Source organism: Rhipicephalus sanguineus, unplaced genomic scaffold, assembly GCF_013339695.2.
Source record: "Rhipicephalus sanguineus isolate Rsan-2018 unplaced genomic scaffold, BIME_Rsan_1.4 Seq214, whole genome shotgun sequence".
Lineage (NCBI taxonomy): Eukaryota > Metazoa > Arthropoda > Arachnida > Ixodida > Ixodidae > Rhipicephalus > Rhipicephalus sanguineus.
In genome coordinates this window covers 206,541-220,001 of record NW_023614784.1, presented here as the reverse complement: position 1 = coordinate 220,001, position 13,461 = coordinate 206,541, and the positions used below count along the sequence as shown (strand labels likewise).

Here is a 13,461-nt window from a genome sequence, read left to right as displayed (position 1 = left end):
TATATGCTACCTTTAGGTAGCAGAGTTGCGCATCTGTCTTCCAACGCCGCTAGCAACCATGCATTGCGGAGAGCTGCCGCTTGGGCCAATTTTTTTATTCTCGACGCCTCCGCTGCAGCGAATGAATAACATAGCCATCGACAGCCAATGTTATCGCCGGTCTTCGACACGCCAGACAGGTTAATCGGCGACACGTAGGCATGTCTGCAAAAACGAAGTGCGACTTCACGCATAGCTGGGTTGCTAGCCGGACCTATGCGCTACCTGCTACCTAAAGGTAGCATACAGTGACTCTAGGGTGCCCGGTGGTGTTTTCTTCTTGTAGCGTTAGCTACACTTGCTTAGCCAGAGCAGGTTTGCGGGGGTCATCATGAGCGTTGGCTGCGCTGCGCGCGCGACTAGCGATGCTGCACGCGCAACTCCGAGCCGCTGCTGCAGCCCTCCCCATTCCTCCTACTCTCCTACGCTGCCCCCTCGCCGCCATGTCAACCGCGTTCCCGCTCGCACTGTGAGAATTAACGGCAGGCTAGATGGAACATACGACGCGCGTAGCGTCGCTCTTCGCGTTCCACGACGCGAGCTCGGTAGCATGCCCAACGAACCCCAACGGAACGCGATCGTGCAAGTGCTCCGGCTTCGCATCTACTCATGGTCCCCTTTAGCGGGAGATGGTGTATTCGCCTTCGCTGTGCAGTCGCCGTCTGACAGTGCGCTGGTGCCGCTTGATAGCGCCTTTACTGGCGTTTGCTAGTGTGCCTCGATGTGTGCGCCCCCCTAAACGCGCAACAAAGCGCGCATCAAGGCACCCTAGCGTTTGCAGGTGGGTAACGCCATGAAGGAGGCGCAAATGCTGCTCAACGGCGCAGAAGAGCCGAGAAGCTTTTTTTTTTTTGTTTCACATCACGAGTGGGTACAGAAAGGAGCCACTTCGTCGTGCGCGTCCAAGGGCAGTTTTAAACTGAAGTAGGAGCGTTGCGTGATAGAAAACACACTCAAGCTCCTCCGAGATCTGCTACACCAGCGGTAATTGGTGTATATAAATAGCTCACCGTGTTTTCGACGATGCATGCATGGCTTGTGGTTGAGCTGTCTAACGCAGCGCGCTGGGGAGCGAGGTGTCGCTGGTTCGAATACCCGGTCGGAGCTTCGGAATTTTTGTCATATGCTTATTTTCTTTGTGCCTTTTTACATATGTACTACATAACATATCCGGGACATAACGGCGACGGCAAAAATCCGCCGAGAGTGTCATATACTGCTTATTCTAGCAAATGCGTCTTACTCAAGGGGAGCAAAAGCGTAATGGGATAAAAATTTCTAGTGAAGTGTGTTAAGTAGGGGACACTAATGTGCATTACGAAAGTATGTTTAAGTGTGCATATGCAGTTCCTTCTAAGCTGTTTCCACTGCGCTTTTTCCCTCAGGAAAGATCAGAGCAGTACCGTATGTACTCGTTTAAAGTCAGCCAGCTCCAGCAGTTCCGGACATTGCTGAGGAGATGCTGGTTGTCCATCATCCGAAATAAGGTGTGTATTTGGAAGCTTTGCGACTATAGCAGGGGTTGCAAACACGCGGCCCGCGGACCTTTCGCTCTAGCGGCCTGCACCCGCACATGACTGTCTTCGTCCCACATTTTTTACGACTTTGTGACTGAATTATTCGATTTGCTAAATGGCACACGCATTATTTTCTCACCTATTGCGATGAATAACGCTTTTTTCGGGTGTGCTGCGCAAGCGTGACTGGTCTCAAACGTTCTTGTGAGGCACCCATGCGGTAGAACAAATCTCTATGTTACAGAATCGGCGTCCAGATTTTAGTCATTCTGCAGATCGGTATCGATATGTTGTTCGAATCCTTGACGCCAAAAGTCCTTCACAATTTACCCATATATGAGATATGGGAAAGGCCTAGCTTCTTTCAGATAGCATCGTTAGCTGACCTTTTCTTCAATCCATCTCCCCCGCACCGCCCACCCGCATAAGCCTTCTTCGCTGTCCCGGCCCTTGCGGGATTAAATTCCGTCACTGCGGCCCGCTAGCTGAGGTGAGTTCGAGATTTCTGGACTATGGCATAGTGACCCCCCCCCTACCTTTCCCTTCCTCTGTTTCAGTATAGGCTTTACTCACGTTACATTGGCGCCACTCGCTATAACATTGCAGCACCCCACTGAATCTCACATGCGGTAAAGATCTCGTGTAGGCCTAGTCTTGAAACTACTCAACTATCACAAAGGGGGGGGGGGGATAAGATAACGAACAAACGGAGTCACAACATAATTTTGACTTGTACGAGCTGTTCCTGCTTCTCTGACTAGCACGCTTATAGGTAGAAGCAATATTAGCGGTGCAGGGGAAATATTGCCGTCCACCGATATGTATAGACCGAAGGTACAAGGGAAATTCTTTCGGATTTTTCATCAGAAAGCTGGTTCTGCGGGTTTCCCTAGAATTTATTGCAATGTTCAGTGTCGGGCTTTGAATAGTCCAACACTTTCTGAGTACTCTGTTCTATCTCCGGACCTGGACGAATTTTCTTCACGGTGAAGCTTTCTAAGAAACCCATTTGTAGCTTTATGCTACGTTAGGGCCAGTGACATCTTTTCCGTTTAATATTATTGAGATCATACAGTTTTCTGTGTTGCCACACTTTTAATGCACCGTGATCTTATATCTGACCCTTCATGATATTGCGATCGCTCTTGTACGACTAATCTGTAAATATATTTTAATTGCAGACATAGAATACTTGTCCTGGTTCTTTTCTTTGGGCACTAATGGAAACACAAGACATGCGTATTCGCATAATGTATACGTCTCACTAGGAGGACGCTTGTAAATATCTCGAAGGAAAACGTTTTCTGTGAAGACTAACCTATGTTTTGATGTCCCGTTGAATCTACCAAAACGATATTATAAAGGGGCGGTTAACGTACGACGTTAGAAAACGCAATAAGAGATGTCCAACTGTTGATGGGATAAAGCGTTATCACTTTATCAGGTTTTTAATGTCGCTATAACTAGCGTGTTATAGCACCGCCGTCAACTTGGCCGTCAAGGTTGCGCGTCTAAAAGAGGCGTTTAAATGTCGACCTTTAGGGACAACATTTGAAGGAGGGAAAGAAAGGAAAATGCAGGATATTAGCCAGTGCAAGTACCGCATAGCACATAGAGTGACATCGATGAGCGAGAGCGAAGAAATGCACAGAGGTTAACCATCCGCTTGCTACCCTGCACCGTGGAAAGGGGTACAGGGTTGAAAAGAGACAGAGAGACCAGTAATCGCGCGCTCAATCGGAGGAGCACATCAAGTATCCGGGCGCTTGCAGAAACCCGTGGACTTAGGCCCACTAGCAAACCTTAATTGTCGTCTGCGCCATCGACGCACATCGGCATGGCCCAAAAGTTTCGATTTCTGAAAATGGCCTCCGCGGTGCAGTCGGTTTACGGCTATTCTAAGCGGGTATCGTTGGGTGTCATAACGAGCGCAAACGTACAGTAGTGTTCGATGGTCGCTTCCATCCCGAAATAGTCGCACGTAGGCGTGCCATCTATAGTTTTAGATGCTAAACAAGTTTGGCTTTGTCTGGAAGATCTAATACACGTGTGGGCGTCGGTATAACATGGCGGTACGCGTGACATGGCCACGGTATACCGTGGTACCGCCATTATACACTAAACCGCGCGATCGCGGTACATTTCTGTTCAAATATGTCACCCTGATAATGCCCCAACTATGTTCCCGTAGGTGGCGACCGTGCTGCGAGTTGGTGGTGTACGCAGCGTTTGCGGCGATGTCCATCATCCTTTTCTATGACACGGGCAGCCGCGCCACCACGGTGGTGCACAGCGTCAAGCTCTACTTCGTCGTGGTCTGCATTTGCGTCGTCCAGACCGTGTTCCCTTCGACGGTTGTGTGTGCGTATACATCACATAAGGCGCAACACCTTGAATCAATGACATTCTCTGATTAGCGCCGCGTCACAGCCGGTGTCAACCTAAAACATTATCCATATGACAGTCAGGGATTGCCCTCCTTAGGAGTGATAGCAAAGGAGGTAGTCTTCGAGCGCTGAGCGTCCTGTTTACTTGTCGAACAGGTCCTAGTGTGCAGGTAGATCTGTGCCAATGGGTTGGTACAATTGTAGACACCTCCTCGAACGTGATTTGTCTGCATGCGTGAGAGTTTACACAAGTCGATGTCTGTGTTTGAAGCAGGTGCCGGGCGGTATAGTGCATTCATTCATCAATAAAAACGGAACAGTATGAATAAGCACATCTGAAAAGCTTTTTATTTGGTAGCTGGCTTATTCAGTGATAAAGGAGAGAGAGAGGGTAATACTAAAGTGGTAGTATGTCAAAACATTCATATGCCATTGCTTTGTGCTGCTAAAGAAAGGGGGGGGGGGGCGAGGGGGTATGCCCATGCACTGCTCCTGTTATCAATTGACATCAAATATCATTAAGCATAAATAGCTAAAATAGCTCCATTTAAGCTCTTCTATTAATGCTCTATCCAATGCTATACTGTACATTTTCTTCTTTTCTTTACAGTTCCAGTGGAGGTGTCTGTATTAGTCAGGGAGCAGCGAAATTGTTGGTACGGTCTCAAAGCGTACTGCCTGGCGTACTACATTGCAGAACTGCCGTTTCTAGTGAGTCAGAACTGTTCTGCATAGTCTCGCTCATATTTATTTTGTTACCCACTTCTACCATGCAATAAGAAAGCACACTCTGACACTTGGGTACACTTGCAGTCTCATTCACTGCAGAACTACCAAACTATATATTTTGAGTGTATATATGTTTATATAACCCCCAATACGTTCTTGCCCATAGACGATATCGCTTTCGTCGCGTTATTCCACCCAGATGCTGAGTACGAATCTTCCACCTGGAATTAGTCTATATCTATCTATCTACTATCTATCTATCTATCTATCTATCTATCTATCTATCTATCTATCTATCATCTATCTATCTATCTATATCATCTATCTATCTATCTATCTATCTCTATCTATCTATCTATCTATCTATCTAATCTTGTCTATCTATCTATCTTATCTTGTCTATCTAATCTTATCTAATTCTAATCTATGTAGCCGTCTACGTCTATCGCTCTCGTGATCGCCTTCTTAGCTTGATGTAGACCAAAATTGGCATGGGAGAGTAAGCGGATTTATTGAATATGACTGTCAGGTTATGACAGGTTAACGTGAAAATCCTCTCGCATACGTCGTCAAGCGCTTTTCCTCACGACACGTATGGCACTACCCGTTTACCACGGGTCGCGGTGCACGGGTATGCGCCACATATGATTGAGAGTTTATATCTACCTAGGAACGGCGAAAACAAACATTGGTAATTCAAATGCGACAGCGTTAACAGAAACCGATATCGGCAGCGTTGATCCGACGGATGGAAAGAGTAAAAATTAGGATCCCAGCAGGAATTGAACCCAACCATTCCGCATGGCAGTCAGTTATTCTACCACAGAGCCACGCCAGATCTATAAACTGGTTTCGAAAACACCCTATGCAATCGTAATGTCCGTGCAGCCTCAATTGTGGGTGGTGATGGCTATCTAATTTTACAAGAAAGCAATAAACACTGAAGCAATAAACACTATATACGTACTCCTAAGATACAGGCGCCATGTCAGGTTAACGTCTGTTGTTAACCACAGACGTTAACCTGACATGGCGCCTGTATCGTAGGAGTACGTATATAGTGTTATTGCTTCAGTGTTCCTATGATTCAGCAAGATATACTAAATACCCCTGTCACACTGGAGGTGTTAATGTCATTAGGTTCGAATGTCATTCGGCGCAACGAATGCCATTCGATCCGTGGCGGTGCTACACAGGAAAAAGTAATGTCATTCGTTCATGATATCAATGTCGATAATTCAGAAAAAAAAAATGGCCGGAAAAGTTGAGGAAGGTAAATATAGAGTGGCATGAAAGCGAAGTTCTTTATTTTAAAGGCATGTGGGAAGTCGCATCGCTAGATAAACACGGATAAAATTTCATATCGCAGGATATCTGGCCACCATAAGCCAAGACGACGCTTAGCCAGTAGCGACAGCCGATAGAATGGCTAACATGGCGGTACCGCTATTCTCGGCACTGTAGTACCGCTGAACGACGACGCTAAGCTGCAGCAAGTAAAATATTCAGTTGCTTTGTATACTTAGCGTTGAAAGGAACGCGCATAAGCCAGAAGAAGAGATTTGACGGAAACTCGGAGCGTTCCGCGTTTGTTCGCTTTCAAAACGCGGTCTCGCACGCGTCCTTGCGGGAAAACAGCTTTCAACGAAACTGCGCACAATTGTCTTCTCATAGCCTTATGAGAGCAAACATCTCCACCTCGGTCCGGTGCGCTCGTGGAGTTCATTCCATCGCTGCAGATACACATGCACACAGGCGTCCGTTTGTTTACATTATGGCCGACAGTGCCGGCGGCCAGACGCCACTGAGGTGGAGAGTAAAACCATTTTGCGACAGCCTTCCGTAGACCTGCTCGTTAAAATCACAGACGCCTTTAAAAAAGCAACATTATTAGCGTGTTTGCACGAATGCGTGTCGAATTGAGAATACTAAATGACCATTTTAAGTAGTCTCTGGTGTAGAGACTATACATTCGGTTCGACTTCGACAGCGAATGTGTTTTTCGAACTCATTCGATCGCCTAAGTCATTCGGTTCTAATGACATTAAATATAGTTCACTCTTTCTCTAACCGTTGCACCGCCCATATGTTTACGACGCCTTCTTCCAAAACCCGCGAGAACATTTGCACGCCATGGTCGCCTCTACAGGTGAAGAGCGCATCTCACCGTCGTTTACACGCAACACGATCCCAAAATCTTACAACGATAGAGTTTCCATGTATAGGATAAACAGCAACTCCTAGCCATGAATCGGACAATTTATCTCTTTCCTGCTGCTCACTTTGGCGAAACTAGGAATTTGAAGAAATGAAGAGAAGGAGCACTTGCGCAATATTCTATTGCGCAGTTAATGAAGAGGCGGGACGATAAGCTAGCGTGAAAAAATCCTGTGACCACGAAAGTTTCTGAAGCCCATTACCTGCCTCGAGTTAGTCAGAACTGATATTTAGCACGGCCACACCTGGACAGATGAAAACGACAGGGCATGCGCTCTTCTGTCGTTCCTGTCCTGTCGAAGGAAGGAACTAGGACGTATGGCCCTGTCGTTCCTTCTTTGTCCTGGTACCACCGCGCTGCCTGAGTGCTGCCCATGAGTGCACTCCAAGTTGTGTGCCTCGAGTGAACTCCTTTTCTTGAACTAACGCGCTGGTAAAGATTGTTTCAGTTTCCTTAATTTTCCAAGGATGACTTTCCTCTTTGTATGTGCGGCGCCTGCAGGTTCTTCCCATAACATTGTATATGGGTGCCATCTATTACCCGACGGCGCAGCCGCAGGAGCTCTGGCGCTTTGCCGCTATGCTACTATTCACCATCCAGCTGTGTGGCGTTTCACAAGCCATTGCGCTCGCAACGTCAGCACTCTGCACCGCGCAGGTAAGTCTTAATCTCTCCGTGGGTGGAAATATTAGTGCGGAAGCCCGATACACGGCGCATAAGGTGAAAAATCTGGCATAACGGTGCGTCTCAGTCACGTGACGGCGTCGCTGTACGTGTGGCGGAAAATTTTCCCGTAGGCGGCAGCGGTGGCGGCGTGTGTAATGAGAAAAAGAAAGAAAAGAAAAGGAGGCTTCGCGTATGCAGACGGCCGTTAGCAAGCGCCCGATTTGGTGACGGCACAATGGGCAGCGGCATCGACGCTAAGGCTTTCGCCTTCAAGTCCTCTTAACGATAGTGTAAGATACCTCGTATAATTTTTTGCTGTCGAACCACCACAAACGAAAAATAAATAAATATTCCTCGAAATTATTACAAAATGACAAGGAGGAAAAAATATGCAAGGAATGTTGTTACAAGGAAACTACTGACCGTGATGGGGCACGAATAGTTCACATATTTTATTACATTATTGTAAGCGCACTGCGACAGCATTTAAAAGCTTGTCACAGGGCGGAACATGTGAAACCTGTTATAGTATAAAAGGGCCTCGAATTTATGCACTGAAGAATGCTCCGTTTTCCCGCTAGATAAACGACCTCCGTTTCAAATATTCTGGTTGGTAAGTTAAACAAACATATTAAAGTTACAAGGAAAAGATAGCTGTGACTGTTGGTGGTGGTCGTGGTGATGTTGCCGCAGGCGGGGTTTGCCTGGCAGACCTGACCGGCAATTGCTTCGCCTGAACGACTCTTTCCGTGTATCACGGCTCACCATACATCGCTTAAACCTGCCTCTCGCAGAAAACGTAAAAGTATAGTAGCCACTTCCTTGCGCATCACCTGCACACCTGCCGGAAATAGAATGTCTTCGCAGCATCCGTGGGGAAACCCTCTTTTCTTCACACTGTTCATTAGTCTCTCCCTTTCAGAGCACGAAAGAGTTACACGAACAGATGTAGTGATGTATATTAGCAGCTTTATCGCCTTCAGTGCACAGCGGGGAAACTGTTCTTACCACTCTACCTTTCTGCTTCCCAGAGCTCTGCTAAAATAGGCTACGGAAGGTCAGCGTGACTGAAGAAAGCTGCTTGAGGTTAGGCCTGAAGTTTGGTGCCAATGTGAGAGTGAGCGTTGCTTCCTCGCAGTCTCTCGTGCACACGATTTTCTCAACTTTTACGCATGAAGCAGAGGAAGGTTAATTTCTAAGAGTTATAATTCCTATTCTTAGTATTCTTAGTAGCAATTCTTAGTATGCAGGCTACATCGTGCGCCGTTAAAGCAAACTCTGTTGCATTACCGACGTAATACTGCATTGGAAACGTCACGGGATTCTGACGCTTAGAGAACTATTCTAAAAATTTTTAGCATTGAAGCTCCCAGCGTTATTCCCTTCGTTGTATTCACCCACTCTACATACCGGATTAACGTTAGTTAATTATTCATTATTTTTTCTGGGGTTTAACTTACTAAAACCACGATATGATTGCGAGGAGCGCCGTCGTGGGGAGTTCTGGGTTAACATTTACGACCTGGAGTTATTTAAAGTGTCCGGGAAGCGTGTCCGGGAAGCGAACCGGCATCCACAATCTTAGCAGCTCGACCCCTTCCCTTACCTGCTAAACCACCATTACGGGGGACTGAATTGAAGTGCTCTGTGACCTAATGTAAAAACACATTTATTTCCAAAATTGTGCACCCGCGCAAGCAACACAACTTCAAAAATGACACGAGCTCACCATGGCAAGGTTAACTGCATGCCATCAAAAGCCACACCATATTTACAAGCCAATTGCTTTTGCAAGCCTTCAGTAGGCACCATGACTCGACTAGTACTGCCATTGATGATGAGGCCAAACATGTGTCAATATCTAGAGTGGAATGTGATACGCCTGAGATCCTGCGCCCAATGCTATCAAGTTGTCAAGATACGAACGTGCGTGTAACGCAGCAGCGTTGTTTAAGCTTACGCGATGTTTTTGTATGCTCTTCTTTCCATCTTCCTATCTCTTCATCCTTTAATACCCTTCCCCAGAGTAGGGTAGCAAACCGGATGCGCGTCAGGTTGACCTTCCTGCCTCCTCATTTATGGTAAAGCTTACAAAATGGAAAATTAACACACCTTGCTTCTCCGCTTTATCTTGCCGGCTTTCTCAAAACTGATTTGTCATCTTTAGGATGAATCTAAATCACGCCTTTGAAGTTACACACAAAACTTTGGACTAAGGTGTACTCATCTTGTTTTTCTGTATTTGTTTTTCTCCGCAGTCAGCGGCAACAGTGGCATTTCCCATCGTATCGCCGGCGTTCATGTTCTGTGGTGCTTTCGCGCCTCGCCAGATGCTTACGCCATACGTGAGCTGGCTCACGGAGGTGTCATTCGTCAACCACGCTTACAACGGCCTTCTGCTCTCGGCCTACGGCTACGGCCGTGCCAAGTTTCCGTGCAGCGACTTCATATGTGTGTACGACGACCCTGACGAGCTTCTCCGAAGCGCCGGAGTGGAAGACAGGACAATCCACGAGTTCTGCCTTATCCTTCTCGCTATGGAGATTGTCATTCGCATCCTAGGATTCTTTCTACTCAGGTTCAGGCTCTCAAGAAAGAATTGACCGAATGCACTCTTAGTGAGCATTGGCCGTCAAATACGGACATGCCCTGGACGGATTGTATACGTCTTCGGCTACCCAGTATTTACGTTTTCTTACGGGCTGGGAAGAACAAGCGCGACTTTTCCGCCCATGCTGCGGCATCAATGAGTGATGCCGCTACTCCGTGACACACTAGTCAATGTAATCGGCTAGCTGCAGCGCTGCCAACTATGGGCGCATTTTCGGCGGCAACATTCGGCCGTGTTATTTGTGGAGCGGTGGAGAGGACGCTGGGAATGGGGCTTGGCCTTCCAGGGGATTCGCTACTCGTGACGTCACAGTGTTACCTCTCTTAGTCATTGAAGCAGCGCGCCGGTAAGGACAGTCTTTCGCGCGATGTTTACTTTCTTCCACGAATGATGCCTCCGGAGAATTAATGTGTTTTATACAAACAGGCTCACGTGCACCGTAAGCAAAGCACTCTTAGTCTCTAGAAGCGTGACAAATAGGAATGATTGAAACATGTAACTCATCGTTCTCCACATTTCACGGAAAAGTTCTCTGGTATCAAGTGCAATGATATGTCAGCCTTCTGAAGTCAATCCGAAGAGGCAGAGCTGTGTAATTACCTGGTTCGAAAAGGTACAGAACCGAGGCTGCAGTTGAAGTCGGCAGACAACTTGAAGCCTAGGGAATTTTACATCAGCGGCAGCAGCAGTATGACATCGCAGAGCACGGTAAATGAGAAAGAACAACGCAGGGTTCTTCTATTACACTTGACGGGTTTGTTTTTATGATTACGTTACTACTGTGTATTTCATATTTACCACAAAGCACTAGAAGTAGCATGTCAGGTAATCAGAGGCAGGCTAACTCTCCAGTATCACTAGATTGGGCATAGGTTCGACAACGGAGAGATGAACCATGCCGATTTTATTTCATTCTCGTGACGCCAAACATACCTGGCCATCGATGCAAGCGGGGGCACGGAGAGAACCATCACATGTTTTTCTCGTTTGAAGTAAGTCTTCAATTTTCAACGAATTATCATGCGGGACAGGATTTCTTTTTAGATATAACCAAGGAACTATAGGCGAGGAGTAAAGATAAGGTCGATGTGATGGCGTCAGTGAGCAAAAGTAGGTCACCGGGGGAAAAGGGTTTGTGCTTGTGTTCCCGAGCGTTGATGATGTCACGTCGGTCACGAAGGAGCAGGGAGGAGGGGAGAGGGTCTTCAATTGAGCCTCTTCTAATTGTTCAACTTTCGCCATGGCTCCTCAAAGACTGCGGTAGTGCACAACAGGGAACTGAAAATGCTGCCAGATAGGACACTCAGTGAGACCGCAGAGTGACGCCGCGTATACCCACTGAAAAGGCTCAACAACGTTATGTTGCCAAGAGGGTTATGAAACTGCAGCGACGACTGGACAAGATGACAGAGTTGAGCGCACAGAGCGGATCCAGCAGCGGCGCGTCCCATCGTCCTCGACTGCTGCGACTTACAAGTACTTCAAACAGTGATTTGTTAATGACCGTGGCACAGTCACCGACCTAGGATTAAATAAATTAGCATTATTGACTGCTCCACTGAAGCTTTTTGCCTTTATCCTCCACAAACATTACACGAAAAAATCATGCGCGTGTGGACAAACATAATTAAAAGATGAAAGCGGCTCTGCAGTGCTCTTTTTTTACTGGCTCCTAAAGCACTGCAGCGTGTGTGTTAAGGAATGCCGAGTTGATCACAAAAGAAATGATAAAAATTTGTTTACGGGAACTGAAGATATTGGTTTTGAGTTAAAAACCCGAGCAGGCGACTAAAAAAACAAAGGAATCGGCGCAGAATCCTTTTGGTGTTGTCTGAGTGATGCGTAAGCGTAAAGTTTTATTGCAGGTTGTACTGAAGAAATGGAGGGGGGAATAGCCAAGCGGAACTGTTTATTCACATCAGTGCGTCTGCCTATATACAATGGAACTGCGCCCCTGAGGGCGGAAGAAGGGGTTCCGAAAGCGGAACCGAAACCAATACACCACAGTAGCCATCCCTAGAACGTTGTTTTCGGGCGACACCAGCATGGCAACGACCCGCATTGATAGCGCACCATAGGCCACGGGCGCAGTTGACTGCAGGGGAAAATGCAGCGAAGACTACAGTGAAACCTCGGTGATAGTATCACAGCTCATACGAATTTCGGGTTGATACGAATTTTCGTTGGTCCAGGCCAAGGCCCATTGGCCTGCAATGTAATGTATTACGGTTGTTGCGAACCGATTTTCACCCAGCGACGTTTTATACGAACGTACGCTACCGCCCAGGTATGAAGAGGTACTGTCCGCGCTGTCGCGGAAGACGCGCCAAGCACGTGCGAGCGCGGGAACGCAAGCATGGGCATGCACGCCGCACCGCGAAATCTTAAGATCACAGTGTAAGAAAAACACTTTTTTTTTGCGGTCAGAATAAAGTCAGAGACGCGTCACGGCCTCCGAGATTCTGTGCGCGAATCTTTGGGGTTCTTATGGGCCGCCTTGTGCCTTCGCGTTTAGATTACAGAGGACGATAGCGCCATGCTTTTTTTCGAACGTGTCGACGCGGGCTGCTGTCGTTGTACCGTGTTTACACGTGCCTGCCTCGTGCATCAGACATCCTATGAAAGTGGACGAGTACCGAAAGAAGGCGAGGACGATCTTGGCGAAGGAATCAGGCCTCACATCGTCAACATGCGCGACCGTTGAGGTCGCACTTGTGCGGGCACGGCCGTAAATCTCCCAAAAAACATCCCCAACATCTCCGGGATAACAAAATCATAACACAGGACCGTGGTTGTGTAATTTTGTGGCGTTGATCCATCGCATCAAAGCGCTCCTTTTGTGACTTTCGCTGCACTGCTCCGGTGTAATGCAAAAAGCATACCAAAATTTGGAAGGGGCTATTGCTGTCGCGGGTCACAACGTACCTGGTTCATTAATTAAATACGCGCGTACGGGCCGTATATTTACGAGTGCTAGTATGATTGCCGACATCTAAAAACTTAACTGACAATCATTCAGGTTTCTTTCTGACGTTGCTGCGGCCCTGAAGAACAATAAATGAAAATGTACGCCAGCTTTCTTTTGTCGCATGCTCATTTTCCACGCTTTCTGGTGATACGAATTTCGGATGATACGAATATTTTTGGTGGTCCCATGAGATCCGTATCACCGAGGTTTCACAGTATATGTCAATTTCATCGGACTACGCTGACAGCGACGCAACCGATGAGTGCGAGTCGTCGTGGTGTGGACAGGACTTCCGACCGTCGTTCGACCTGTCCCCGTACTATCGG

The 13,461-nt window shown here is 47.3% G+C and overlaps 1 protein-coding gene across 1 annotated transcript; it reads left to right on the top strand.

Moving 5' to 3' along the window:
* The first annotated feature begins 1,421 nt into the window (after positions 1-1,421).
* Positions 1,422-10,937, top strand: LOC119376718 (ATP-binding cassette subfamily G member 4). Its single transcript, XM_037646462.2, has 5 exons — positions 1,422-1,526; positions 3,748-3,917; positions 4,554-4,654; positions 7,392-7,547; positions 9,815-10,937. Exons 2-5 carry the CDS (start codon positions 3,794-3,796, stop codon positions 10,157-10,159), a joined length of 726 nt encoding a protein of 241 aa, XP_037502390.1. The 5' UTR covers positions 1,422-1,526; positions 3,748-3,793; the 3' UTR covers positions 10,160-10,937.
* The last annotated feature ends 2,524 nt before the right edge of the window (positions 10,938-13,461 follow it).

Excerpts from the sequence above, each read along its gene's own strand:
- LOC119376718 (XM_037646462.2), top strand. The coding sequence starts at position 3,794 with ATGTCCATCATCCTTTTCTATGACACGGGCAGCCGCGCCACCACGGTG. Across the intron at positions 4,655-7,391 it reads TTGCAGAACTGCCGTTTCTA|GTTCTTCCCATAACATTGTA; the intron begins GTGAGTCAGAAC and ends CGGCGCCTGCAG. Across the intron at positions 7,548-9,814 it reads CAGCACTCTGCACCGCGCAG|TCAGCGGCAACAGTGGCATT; the intron begins GTAAGTCTTAAT and ends TTTTCTCCGCAG.